The 14948-nt window shown below is 37.3% G+C and overlaps 1 protein-coding gene and 1 pseudogene across 1 annotated transcript; one reads left to right on the top strand and one right to left on the bottom strand.

Moving 5' to 3' along the window:
• The first annotated feature begins 2871 nt into the window (after positions 1-2871).
• LOC146518722 (uncharacterized) lies at positions 2872-9990 on the top strand. Its single transcript, XM_085160320.1, has 6 exons — positions 2872-3056; positions 5096-5212; positions 5570-5603; positions 5696-5757; positions 5843-5934; positions 6734-9990. The coding sequence occupies exons 1-6, from the start codon at positions 3026-3028 to the stop codon at positions 6980-6982; spliced, it is 585 nt and encodes a 194-aa protein (XP_085016446.1). The 5' UTR covers positions 2872-3025; the 3' UTR covers positions 6983-9990.
• A 1823-nt stretch (positions 9991-11813) lies between these two features.
• Positions 11814-13696, bottom strand: LOC146518723 (ammonium transporter Rh type B pseudogene; annotated as a pseudogene).
• Positions 13697-14948: the final 1252 nt, after the last annotated feature.

Here is a 14948-nt window from a genome sequence, read left to right on the forward strand (position 1 = left end):
AAAGCTTAATGTATATGACAGTATATGACAGGCTACACCGTGACACGTCTGTGTTGCGCATGAGGCTGCACAACAGTTGTGACCCTGTGTAAAATGTAAATAAATAAATGTAAAACTTACCATTGTCTTGTGGAAATATGCATTACTGATTTTCAGCCTTGTTCCTCTCTGTTCGGAGAGGTCTCCAGATTATGTGAATCTTTTGATGATGTTATGGACTGTAGATGAGGAGGTATTCAGTCTTCACATTTTATGATGAACATTTTATGAACATTATTCTGAAACTGTTCCACATTTTGTAGACACAGTTCTCTGCAAACTGTTGAACCTCTGCCCATCTTTAGTCCCAACATTTACGTTTCCGCCCTTTTCTTGCTCCTGTCCTAACTTTTGTGGGATGTGTTGCTGCCATCAAATTCAAAATGAAAATATTTTTCATGAAATCATCTCAGTTTAAACATTTGGTGTTTTCTGTTTTGTCGTAATATAGGTTCCTGAGACCTGCAGATGTTGGCATTCTGTTGTTACTTACATTTTTCACAGGGTCCTAACTTTTTTGGAAGCGGTGTTGCACAAGACATGTACATAGATTTCTACATCAATTTCTAACACTGGGACTGGCTTTGATAAACCACACCGAGTGACAAGAGGGTAGCCAAAGGTAGACAAACCAGAAGATTAAAAAAAGTTAATTAATTAATGTCTGCATAGCAGATAGCATTGTGGTATTTCAAAAATTCTCTTAATACAAGTGAAAACCTCTGCAGTTGTTTACAATGGAAAGTTTCTGACGCACTGTGGTTAATGTGGTTTTATGTGTTTTTGACCGGTGTACCTAACTATAACACAAGCGTTCCCACAACTGTCGGTTTTAGTTTCCTTCGTCTTATTTGTTCCTATTAATAAATACACTGTAGCATTAGAATGATCCTATAGGTGGAGAATACTAGCGGGATGGAATAACACAGCTAGAATATTAGACATGCAGTGTGATGAGCAGCGCTTCAGTTAGTCCATTTAATTAACAGTGTAACAGCTCTTTCTGCGCCATTCCTTTTAACAAATTATGAAAAGATCTCACATTTTGGATTTGCCTGGTTGAGCAGATCCATGACTTTAAATATCTGCTTGAGTGCAGTGGTATAAAGGTGGACATGCTTTAACCTATAGCCCACACTCCTTGCAGAAGAATAACTCACCCAGTGTTGGATGGGATAGCTAAGACAGCCTAAATGTCTTGAGCCACTCTTTACTGAATTTTCATCCATGTCAGATGTCAGCACCAGTAACTTTTTAATCAATGTTTAAACCAAAAACAACTCAGATGCCTAAAAAGATGATTGGAACAATCCTTCCCACATCTGGTTTAATTTAATATTCAAAATGTGACACTTTATACACAGAAGAAGGCAAACAAATGACTGCACTGCTGTCTGCGTGTTCAACCCATGCTTTCTTCAGTAAATGGACTGTGAGAGTCTTACCATTTGCTCCTCTCATCCTGAACTAGTGTTCAGCCTGCTGACACAGATGGGGCTGATCAGCAGGCTGCCAGCTCGTGCAAGTTTGTATACAGAAGATTTAGGAGCTGCAGTTCAGCACTATAAATGAATCCTGAAGAATGATTGCTGAACCGGGTGAAATTAATTCCCAGAATGTGTGCAAATATTCATCTTACATCTGACAGTGATTTGCTCTTCGTCTTTATTGATTTGAACAAACTGTTTGAGATGCTCACATACAGGTTATGAATATTTGGTTGTGTTTCTAAACGGCGATCATTCTCTGTCAAATATGAATCTTTGTAGCGGTCATCAGATGAAGATAAATCCAGGAGATTTAAAGGCTTACAGAAGCCAAATACCAACAGATTTATCTGGATGATATGAGAATAAGATACTAAGAGAGCTAAAAACTCATATTTTACCCCCAAAGTGACCAAAACTAGGATGTGACTTAAAAAACTGGGCCTCTAGTTTGTAAACACATCCATTAACACCTCCTTGCTGCTCTAATTCCTGTTGTCTGATGTTGCAGCTATGAAATATGAACCACTAATTTAAGATGTGTGTTGCCAAGTAAAGAGGTCAGCATGAAAAAGTTAAATCAGTGAACACCACCATGTGCTGAATGTGTCAGACTGTTACCAGAATAATTGGTTAACCTCACTTTCTGTCATGGCCACTGGCATATTTTTGACCCAGCAGCTCACGACTGACTTTAAAGATATATAAAGACATCTGCAGGATTACAACAAAGATACCATTTATTTTGGTTTATGACTTGATCCATTACTTTGACAGGAAGTTCCATCACTGACATCTGTTACCTCATATGTCTAAATTTCCTAGTCGTTTGCACTTATTAAACACTTTTGTTGACTTTTTTAACTTAAAGGTCATAGTTAGCATTTTTATTTTTATAATCTCATTTTATTATTATTATTATTATTTTATAAACAAATCACTGCTTTTCATGGATTCTTTTATCTGTATGCATGCATGTGTAAAAATCTTAACCACTAGAGTTTGTGCTGTAGTAGTTACAAATATTTGTCCCCACTAGAAATGTTTTTATCTCCACGGAGAGAATTTGCTCTCATTCTTAATATGTTGTCACATAGTATCCAGATGTTGTGTGAAATAATTAAAGGATTATATTTAGTGCCTCAAAGATAATTAAATGTCTTTTTCAGGATATTTAAAGTAAAAAGGATATATCACCTTAAATCAAAACTGTTCATGTCGTATTCCTTAACACTGAAAGGGCAGGTTTGCAGCCTTGGTACCTGATCTTTCTTGTAGTCTAAAAAAAGTTTGTGGTTTTCTGCAAAAGCACACATCCTGTAACAGTCCTTTAAGAAAAAAAAAGCAAACACGCTGGTGTCGGATCATACTGCGTGAGCACAAAGATGCAGCGAGTTCTGTAGAACTGCTTGTCAAAGACAGAGTACAGGTGTAAAAGATTTAGTAGACGTTTGTTATCAGAGTATAGTTTGGATTGTCCTTGGTTAAACTTCACTGCCATGGCAGGAAATTGCAGCTCCACTCAGCAAGGTAAGTCTTGAATGAAGATACAGAAACTGTTAGATTTCACAGTAATGTAAGCCAAGAGTTTTCCTTAGAGTTAGATCAGGTCTTTACATTATTTATAAATAAAGATGGTTAGTGTTGCTTTTATATTGAACTAAGGTTTACTGGTTTGACTTTAGAGGGAGTGAAAAAGGTTAAAGGCTGATTTTCATATCAGATTGCATTTTGATTAGTTAGCAGCTTTTGCAGACTTCCCCATCTTTTCTGTTATTGCTCTAGTAGAAGTTTAACAGAATCTCAGTACTTTCTAGTTGGAATTTTAAAGTTTTGAAAAAAAAAAAGTGCTGAAAAATAAACTGTATGCTGCCTGGCACAATGTGACAGACCCAGACAAAGATCATTCCAGGAATTAAACTACACTGGGCACATTAATAAGCTTATAAAGAGATGTAATTAATATAGTGCAGAACTGTTCAGCTTGTTGGTTCCCCAGCAGTTGCAGTTTTTCATGTGGCACCTTGGGAAAACTAACCGCCCACCCCTGCCTGAGATGCTGCCGGAGAGAGAAACGTATCCAAAATTAGAGTCAGTAGGACTTCAGCCAGGGGGGAAGGAGCTGGATGATAAAAATGTTTCCAACTTTGTTTTTAAATCAGTGAATAGTGCTTTAAATAAATGATCACAGCAACCAAAAACAAACAAAGAAAATCCCCCAAAACTGAGCTTACTAAAAGGTAAGTTTCTTTTATACACAGCTTCTCCCACGCCTTCACAGCTGACATGTGAAGTGTCTGTTGTGTACAGACTCACAGCATTCTGATTAAACAGACAGTGATAAACGCTCAGAGGCATCAGCAGTTTAATTAGGACGGTGCAGTTTGCCCAATGGCAAAAAGCAATACTGTGTAAGATCGTAGAATGTGTCTCATTTTAATGAGGCGATGCATTACCAAAGCTAAATTATTTATTTAGATTTGTAACAGAGATCCTATGCACCAGATATTACTCGGGCAGAATGTGGACCTATTTCCACCACTGCAGAGTCCAAACACGTTAAAGTGCTCCTTCGTTTACGGTGAAAATTCAGCTGAAAGTTCTACGATATATTGCACACCACAGCTACACAGTTAAGAGTTACAGTTACAGTCAAGCTTTTTATGTGATTCAGTGGCAAACCAAAAACCAACAGTGTGTCGACTGAATGTTTTAACTCACTAGAGATCGATGAGGCTTCAGGAACATGTTAAACATAGTATATCAAAAAGCACTGCAAATGGTTTCTGGGGTAGGAAATGCGCCCAAGGTGCTTTTGCTCAGTCTGTATTCCTGCAGCAAACATTGCACACATCACACATCCATGCATGCAGGTTTCTCAGCAAAACCACATTTTCTGCTGCTCAGTGCTGGTGTAGATGTATTGCTCAAGGACTCTGATGCCGTGCATGTTTTCACATTTTGGTTTATTGCCCAATTTCCTTCAGCATTGTTTGAACAATCCATTTTCAAGCGTGTACCTCTAGTTCTACATTTTTTAAAGAGATATATGAAAAAATCATTTTTATTTTGTTTATTCATATTTTAAAAGCTTTACATGATGCATGGATGGATATTCTTCATTAATATTGTTAGTATCAGTAGTAGTCACTTATTTAATATCTGTTTAAAATGTGAACTAAAGAGGAAAAAAAGGTGTCCCAAATTGCTAAAATTAGCTTTCTGTGTTGCGTGGTGCAGTGATGAAGCACAGCACTCACTTTGTGAGTAGGGTATTTCTGTGTGAAGTCATTTTCTCACAGTGCTTCCATTTCTTCCCACAATTCATACACATTGCATTAAATTGGTTGTGAGCTCTACAATGAGCACATGTGTAAATGGTAGGCAGTGGATGGATGGACAGAAAATTAAAGACACAGCTATGTAAAAAAAACTGCCTTTTGATTTTTTAAAAACACACATAGCAGTTTTCTGTCTTCATGTATGAGATTAACTATGACGTCAGTGAGTGTTGCTCAAACATAGTTTATTAATTTAAAGCGACTCATATTTGTTTTTCTTTTTTCTAGTTTCACAGTTGGGTTATTTATCTATGGAATTCCAAGCGACCTTAGGGGTTCTTAGTGCAGCGCTGATCATCTCACTGGCATGGAATATTTTTTGTTGTATATCAAAATTTGGCTCAGGTAATTACATTATTTACTCTATCCTCACTCACAAAAAAAGATTCTTCACCCACTGTAAACATGACACAATAGTTTGAGTAAAATGCAACTGAAATATATTATCAAAGAGTTATTTATTCTAATACTCAATTATTTTAAAAAAAAATGTGCTTGTATAAACTGAATGCATATCAATCAAATACATTTGATTTGACCAGATTCAATTAAATTGAACATTTTTACATTTTACCTGTAAAAAAAACACATCATAAATCCAAATGCAATTAAATTAGTTAAAGTCAGCATTTTATGGGAATTAACACAAAAACCCCTGAAAACGATCCAGTTGTGAATATATTCATCTTTATCTTGTATTAGGAAAATGGAGGTGTCCACTGAGAAGACGGCAAAGGTGTGTAGCGTGGTTTTTATTGTTAACAAATTACAGTAAAACAGATCTGCATGTGAAGAGCTCCGTTTTCCTTTCTGTGTTCCCAATTTTAGTCAGAGCTTAAGACAGATGGAAGAAAATCCTATTTATGGAAACTTAAGCTACCTGCAAACAAGTAGGTGCAAGCGGTCGTGCGTATGGCTGTGCACATGCTTTAGTACACTTGTATCAGATTACAGCGTGTTGTTATTTCTCCACAGGCGTAACTTTGTTAACAGAAGACAATCCCCCTCACTCATCACTCAGCTCTTCAAATGGGAAGTATCAGCGGAGAGTCAGATCAGACTTACAGGTAGATTCTTTGAAACTCTTTGGAAGGTTTGAGATCTTTTATTCTGGCTTCACTTTGGGCTCTCTATCTGTTCATACAGGTTATTAAACCTTCATGACAATATCTCTCCAGAAAAAGTAAAATACAGCTGTATGATATTAGATCAGGTAATAGTAGGAACATAAAAAGTGGTCCTCTAGGATAGGTCAGTCTAGACCTACTAACACATGGGTGTCAAACATAAGGCTTGGGATCCAGAATTGGCCCAGAAAAGACTCCAAACTGGCCGCCTGGCCCAACGTGAAGAAGGGCATAGCTTTATTATTTTTAATTGTTATTTAATTTTTTAACTCTGTTTAATAGCTTTTCATGCCAATTAAGGCTTCTCCAGTGCCAGCGATAATAAACCAATTAAACCAAAGTAATTAAATAATAGCTAAATGATTAAACGATGAAAAAAATATTATTTTTAAAAAAATATCTACTAAGGAAATTTCTGTTGTTGTTTTTTTACAGTGGGAACACAATAAAACCAAAAAATAAATTTAAAAAATGAGGAAAAGCACACATGTATTTCTTACAATTTAAAAGCATAGAGTTGCACTCACAGATTTCTTTCATCTACTAAAGCAGCGTTTCTTTATCACGTAAGAAAATTGAGATGTACTGTTGAAATTACACTTCTTTTTCTTATATTAAAATATCGCAAGCATTAAATTTAGTTAGTTAAAAGTCTTTTCACAGACAGAAAGGAGAGTTTTACTTGTTCATTGCATTGAAGTGTGATCATGTTTACATTGTTTTTTGTTTCTTCTTCCAGTCCAAAAACCACGACTGCTATGCCAACCTGACCTTAAAGGGCCCCAGGCTGCAGGCTGGTCACAGCTGTCCACAGATACAGTACTCAGATGTAATGCAGTTAGGGGAGCCACCGGAGTCAGAGAAGGAGGATGACGGTAACACGGACGCCCTCTCCACCGTGTCTGATCTGTATGCTTCCGTGCAAACTCAGCGAACAAAAACCATTGACTCTGCAGACAATGAGGAAGGCTATGCCAACCATCTCTGAGATGTGCACAGCTGCTGATGCTGAGATGACACAAATGGCTGTTTTTTTTTCCAGGCCTGATCTGTCACCACAGGATGTCAGTGTTTATTATTATATGAAAAATGGAAACGCGTCTGTGCAGTTGTGAAGTAGAGAAGTGCTGCACTTCTCTGATTCATTGGCTCTCAAACTAGTTAACTAGCTAACAAGAGGATGGGACCCACAATTTCAAACAATTATTAATAATAAACAGGATCTGAGTGGATTTTTACTTAAATAAAGCTCAGAGTCATAGCATTCACAAACTCTTTTTGCGTTTGTTAAATTAAAAAGAAAAGAAAATTCATGTTCTTTTAACTCCCCGACAGTTTGAGAATCACTGCTCTGCCTGAATGTGAAAGTTTTAACATAAAATGTGTATTTTATGTAACATTTCAATTACATTTTTTGGTGTTGTTTTTTGATGGTGCATTTGAAAGCTAATTAAGTACAACATCTCTATTTTGTTTGTTTTTTTAATTACAAAATGACAGTAATTAATTTTGTAATATTTGCTCTAATAAAATAAATGATTATCTAAGAGTGCTCCAGACAAGCTTTTGTATGCTTAACGATATATTCCACTTATAATAAGTGAGTAAGTAGTTTTTTGACACTTGCTTTTCAAGTCATAGCACATTTAATATTGTGTAATAAATCCCTTTTCTTCTCTTTGCTTTTAACTTGGTAAGAATTATTTTAACACAACTTTCTTCTGCTGTGTCAATGTTTAACCCTGTGAAATGAATGGGTCACTGAAAAGACCTAAAACAGTATAAAAAAAACCCCCACCAAAAAACAACAACACAGAAATAAAATGCAAAAGAAATTTTACTTTGTGTAAACGAAGAATTAATATCAGTTACCATCACTTAATTTCTTTAAACTCCTGGTTGCGACATTAGGCTTCTTGGATTAAAGGTCACTTAGGTCTGTACTTTGCATTTATCGGAGAGCCTTATTTAAGGCAGTGGTAGCATTTACCCTTTGAACAATCAATGTTTGAGATAAGAGTTTCTAAGAGCTAATGGTAATTGCAGTACAGTTGAAAAATTATCATCCATAAGAGTGAGCCTCACGGCTTCCATTTATTTTAAGTAGGTGCTGCTCATCAAATGTAGTGTTTTCACTGACCATCAGCTAGTGGGGCTACCTCTATAAAAACAAATGCTATGAAAATGTGCTGGTCTGAAACATTCAGGTTTGTGATAACATAATCTTCCCAGGAGTGGACATCCCATCAAATTCACATCGCAGTCAGACTGTGCAAGCTTCAGAGAAACTGCATGTCAGACTCTACAGGTAAAAGCTTCCTGTTTATAAAAACAATGCAGAAGCCACGTTGCTTAGCTTTGCAAAGCTGCATCTGAACAAACCACAAGACTTGTGGAACAATGTTAGATACTTAATGCATAGCGCCACATTTGGAGAAAACCAAACACAGCATGTCAACACTAAACCCTCACATTAACTTCTCACAGTGTGCAGAGCCAAACTATGTGGAGTGCAAATAGTGGACCCAGGTGCACACAAACCAACGTGTGGAAACCAACTTAATAGGAACAAAAAGTGAGCCGTTTAATTAGGCTGATAAAAAGGTACAAAAACAAAAAGCAGATACACACTGGGGAGAAACTAACTAGAACTATAAAGTAAATGCTAAACACAAAAGACAAAAAACAAAACCTGAACGCGGAAAGGCACGGAAAGGCATGGGAGGCATGTCGAGAACAACAGAAGACCTGACAAAGACTGAACGAGAAAACACAAACTAAATACACACAGGAGGATAATGAAGGAATGGGGAACAGGTGGGAACATAGCTGGGACAAATCAGACCTAACGAGACAAGGGGAAGAAAAACTAGACACACTGCACATAGGACAAGGACTTTCACAATAAAACAGGAAACAGCATGGAATGCAGACATGACAACACAAACTTGCTAACATAAAACATGCAAACATGAAACAAAGGGTGAGGGAAACTTAAATACAGGGGTAGTAAACACAAGGGGAATCTAATAAACAAATGAACTTAGCTGAGCTAGTCAACTTAAACATAAACATCAACATCAAAATAAACGAAAACTTAAAACGCTGGGTCAACAGACCCAGGAACGTGACATAACTGTCACGACATTGGTGATGGTGGTGATGATTTTGACTTGTTTTTTCAGCCAGTCGACTATGAACTCTTCTGTATACCAGGGTATTCTTGAGTCAAAGGTGAGATCATGGACAGTTGGTCCCAAGAATATCAACAAATCTAGGCGGGGACAAGTATCAGGGATGATTCGTGACAAGGGGACGATTTGAGGATAGCAGCAAGTGTGAAAAGGAATGTTTACAAGATGCTAGTGAGACCTGCTATAATGTACTTTTTGGACACAGGAGCACTGACAAAAAGACATGAAGCAGGTGAAGGTGTTAAGATTTCAGTTGGGATTGACCAGAATGGCCAATGAGTACATCAAAGGGACAACTAAGGTTGAGCGACTTGGAGGGAAAGATGGAGAGGCAAGACTGAAAAGAGATTAATAGATACAGCAAAGGATGATATAGCAAACATGCAGAGGATTGCCCAAAGATGCCCTACCATTAATTACTGCTTCATTCTGAAATATGATCAACCTATCTCTAATAATCTGCTATGTACCACATGCCTTCAAGCTGGCAATAGTTAAACCATTACTTAAAAAGTCACCCAGCTGTCTTAGCTAATTACAGGCCAATCTCCAACCTTCTTTCATCTCAAAAACTCTTGAAAGAGTAGTTGTTAAACAGCTAGCAGATCATCTTCAGAAAAATGGCTTATTCGAAGAGTTTTAATCGGGTTTCAGAGCTCATCACAGCACAGAAACAGCTTTAGTGAAGGTTGCAAATGAATGAATGGCCTCTGACAGTCCTTGTCCTGTTAAACGTCAGTGCAACGTTTGATACTGTTGACCATACTATCCTATTAGAGTGATTAGAGCATGCTGTAGGTATTACAGGTACTGCAGTTTGAATCATATCTATCTTATGGATTCCAATTTGTTCATTGTTAATTGAGAGTCCTCTTCTCACACCAATGTTAATTATGGAGTTCCACAGGGTTCAGTGCTGGTACCAATTCTATTTACATTATACACACTTCCCTTAGGCAGAATCATCAGAAGGCATAGCCGGATGGCTCCCCGGCCTCAGTCAGGGGGTGTGACCTGCACGGCATCTGCAGATCAGACCCGCGGTGTTAAGTCATGGGGAACCAGGTTTGAGAGGTATGTTGTGGTGTGATGTGGAGCTTACAGCTTGGGAGCTGCAGTCGATGTAAATAAATGGCCCATAATTACAATTTGTGGTCCCGCCATGCCTTATTCATCTGTGGTGACCTCTAAAGCCAGCAGCTGGAAAAAAAGGAGAATTATGAACATGTCAGCGAACAGATTCTTGAATTTGGTGCAAAGCATATGACTAACTCCTCCGTCTCACTATTGCATTTGTTAGAGGTGAAATCTCTCTCAAAGAATTTATGGTTTCAAAGATAAAATGCTCTTGAGAAATCCAGGGGAAAATATAAAATATTTGCTGCATCATATATGAACCTGATACATTGTTTTAAGAGAAGGAATTTTCCATAAAGAAGGTGATCCACTCAACATAAAAGCATGCACCAGCATTGTGTGCTTGATAAAAATCAGAGCACATAGCAACTTTTGAGAACAGTTAATGATTAGATAAAGAATTGTGTCAAACCTATCAGTTCATAAAAGATTGGTGATGTATTTAACCTTTGTAACAGCGGCATACCCATTCATACATGTAATCAAAGCAGGACATGGAAACTCACTTTGATCTTCTCTTCTCGTAGAGCCAAGTTTAAAGTGCTTGTTTACATCCTCAGTTATCTTGCCTTATCTTGTCTTATCTTGAATGAGATTATCCCTTATATGCAGCAGATATATTATTTCACATTGGTCACTTCCAACTTAGACCCATGATGCCCAGATAAAAAGTTGCAGAACGGCGTGACAAAACTTGCATATAAACCATGCATGTATATTAAGTCCCAGATGTCAAAAGTCCAGCTGATAACATAAACTCATATATTCTTTATGCTTTTATAGAGGCTATTTCACTTGTCCAGACAATAGTTTTTCAAAGTAGAAATGATTTTTTAAATATCACAAAACATGTGAAACACATAAAATTTGAAAATATTTGTAAAACGATGAAGTAGCACTAGATGGTGATGTTAAAAATGCTGAATGACATATGTTACCTTGATGATAATGATGATGATGAATTTCCATTAAAGGAGATTGTTTTCATATAAGATTATGTTTTCATATAAGCTAATTTGTTCGGTGGATTCTGGAAACAGCATGTAATGCAGACATGACAACACAAACTGCGTTGTTGCTTGTTGTAATTGACTGAACCATGGGCCATACTTTGGTCTGGTGATTGTAAAGCACAGTGAGATTGTTATATAGACTGGACTTTTGTATCCTTGAGGCAATCTAGAGTTAAATCTGACACCGTAAAACTATGTCAGATTTTAATACAGATTCCACTATCATGGTCGTGTTATGAAAATGTCATGTTTAGGCTTCTATTTTATTCCTGTCGTATTTGTAACACTTCAGTGAGTTAACAAATTATTTTATATCTATTTCTAAAGGGACGATGTGTGTCAAATATGCCCTGGCTTATTGTTGATATGTCTTCACACATTAATTCTAAATTTAAAAAAAAAATTAAACAAGCATATACTTTTTGCATGAAATTGGATTCCACACATTTTTAAATAACAACCATGTTTTATTGAACTGTTTATTTTAAATACATTATATTGCAAAAAAGTTCATATTTCAGCCTGTTACTTTTCCATTCCTTTTTTGTATGCAAAATGCTAAGTGAGATTTATGGAAACAGTTCAGTACAAGTTAAAAAATATAAGGTACAAGAGCTCAGACTTTGGTGTCCATGGGATTCATTTGCCCTTTTTCCTCGGAGGTTAAGGGGGCTTCTACACTGGAAAAGTCAGATGGCAACTCAAAGAAAAGCTCATCATTGAAGCAGTTCTTATCAGATGGAGATGCCAAGGAGGGAAACTTCATGACCAGCCCAGTGAGCAGACCACCAACTGTAGAGGCTCCGATGGTAGTAAAGACAGCCGCCACCTGGTACAGCGCTTGCTCCCGTGCAGTGCGTCCCAAGCCTGGCTTCAGTCCAGGAATCACCTTCTGCAGTTCTAGCAGCCGTGGATCTCCTTCGGGTGGAGCACGGTGGGAAAAGATCTGGTACATGCTGGGCCCGTAGGTTTCCTCAGTGGCGAGAAGGATGGCGCAGATCCCTGCTGTGGCCGATATGATGCCAGTCAGTCCGTGCAGGTTGTGAATACCACACTGGTCTTGGATCCTCATGCGATAAGCCATAAAGGGGGTAAGGTACTTGTAACCAAAGAAACACGCAGTACAGCCCATGACGCCCAGTGCATATGCAGCTACAGGTGAAATCATCATGTCCACAGAAGCTCCAACTGTCACACCGCCTGCTAGAGTCACATTTTGGATATCAGCCATCGTGAGCTTGCCTCTCTTATTGAATAGTGCAGAGAGTGCAAAGGCAGTGATAGTGGATGAGGAGAGACCTATGAAGGTGTGGAGTATTGCTCTGTGCTGATCATCGCCTTTAAATGTAAGTGCAGAGTTGAATGAAGGCCAGAATACCCAGAGGAACAGGGTTCCCATTACAGACAGGATATCTGAATGATAACTAGTGATCTCTTTAGCATGTCCATCATTCAAACTTGGCCGATAGAGCATAAATGTCACTCCTAGACCAAAATAGCAGGCAAATATGTGGATAAGAATAGTGCCGCCTGCATCATTGATCCTAATGTATTTGAGTACAGCCCACTCTGTCACAGCAAATATAGGAATCTCAAGAGAAGCCATGACCAGTAGCTGAACGGGACTGGTCTTCCCAAGCACAGCCCCGAAGGAGATGAGCACCACAGCACAGGCAAACTCTGCATTCACCAGGTTGATCACCCCCAGGTGAATTTTCCCGTCATAGTAAAACTGGAAGAACCCTTGCATCAGGATTGCCCACTGGATTGCAAATGTAGCTGTGAGAAAGTTGAAGACCATCCCGCCAAAGCCGTAGAATCGGAAAAAAGCCAGCAGGCAACCGAAGCCTATGAAGATCATCACTTGCACATCAGCGAAGTAGGGGTAGTTGCGATAGAGGGAGTTCTCCATGGGGCTGGTCTCATTGTTTTGCAGCTTTGCGTTGGTATCGTCATCATAAGTGACAAAGACGGCGTAAAGAGCTATGATGATCACCTCAAACACTAACACAAACACTGGCAGGCTCACTTTCAAACTCACTGAGTCCTTCATGTTGATGCTCAGTATCCAGACTGCAACTCATCTTGCTACAGCAACACCCCTTTTGTACTTTTCTCTTCTTTCTTTTTTTTAAAGATCAGATAAGAGCAGATAAAGGCATTGGTTAAAGAGAGTGAACACATGCAATGCAGTTATTTAACAGTGGATTGTTATTTAACAACTCGAGAGAACAACGTACTTTAATCCCTCATTGCTCACAACTGATCTTATCTCTCCCCCTGTGGTTTTCTGTAACAAGTTCTGATTGGTATTAAATGTCTTTATTTTAAACTAATCATGCGGAAAAAAGAAAATCAAGTTAAGTATCACAATTTCATTTTTTTGTTATTAATTCTAATGGCAGGAACATTGTGGTTTATAGATTAAAATGACAAATGTACATGACCCGATGGCAAAAGTGATGAATTTAAAGTTTTAGTATATTGAATAGTTAATCATGCAAATAATCTTTACAGGCAATCCAGTGTAGCTAAATGCACAGAAGCCAATGTACAGCTTGTAATGAATTAAGGGCCTGTGTTGTTGATCTATGGTGGAAAAAACATCTTTCTGCTATTGCTGCTATTGATGAATTTTAGATGAGTGTTTTAATTTCAGCAATGGATAATAATGGGCATCATTAATTAGAGTTAGGAGGCACAGTGTGGCTGGCACTTTTTAAATATAGATACAATTCAAATCGTTTTACATGACAGAGAGGGAAGGTATGGTAAGCATGACACAATCATGAACTGTCACACTTTTATCACTTAAATACAGCACAGCCATTTAAAGCAGTCACTGTGGGCATTGTTAACTGTGTAAATCGTTTTTTTGGGGGAAAATTAAGTGCAATAAAAATAAGAATGTAAGAAAAGAAAGTGATGGTATTTAATATTTAAATATTATATTATATTATAATATTAAATATTATATTATAATAATATTATAATAATCTATATTTAATTTTCTATATGTCATTATGGTTACTATTATTGTATATGTATATGATGTCATCCTTAGTTTAAAAATTCCAGATTTTATTTCAAATATGAAAATTCATAATTTTTCAGTCTTGGGATGAGATACTGCTAAACACCTAAATGACAGCTGGAATAACAGGAATGACAAACTGTTATCACACTGAACCTGTTCAGCATTAGGAATGTGTGCTGTGTCTGAAGCAAAAAGAGGAATTCTCTGATCAACATTAGAAAACAATCAAAGTTAGATCATAGTAAGACAAGGCAGTATTTCTCAATGTAAGCTATTCTGGATTAGGACAGGAGATATATAACATCATAATATCAATTAATTACTCCTGTTTTACATGCAGCTGTTCACTGTAGCAGAAAGTCCATTTCTGATATTTATTGTGGATTCAGTAGAAAGCAATGAGAAAGAAGCCATTCACATATTTTGTTATTATAAACCTAATTCTATGTGGAGCACACACTCGCATTTATCTCTGAAATTGAAGTTCAGTTAATCAGAAAGACTCACATTGAATTTTGGGATATTATTTCAAGTATTTCAAGAATTTGGCATGCAGTTTTTAAGTGTTTTTTT

The sequence above is a fragment of the Neolamprologus multifasciatus genome, chromosome 5 (assembly GCF_963576455.1).
Source record: "Neolamprologus multifasciatus chromosome 5, fNeoMul1.2, whole genome shotgun sequence".
Taxonomy (NCBI): domain Eukaryota; kingdom Metazoa; phylum Chordata; class Actinopteri; order Cichliformes; family Cichlidae; genus Neolamprologus; species Neolamprologus multifasciatus.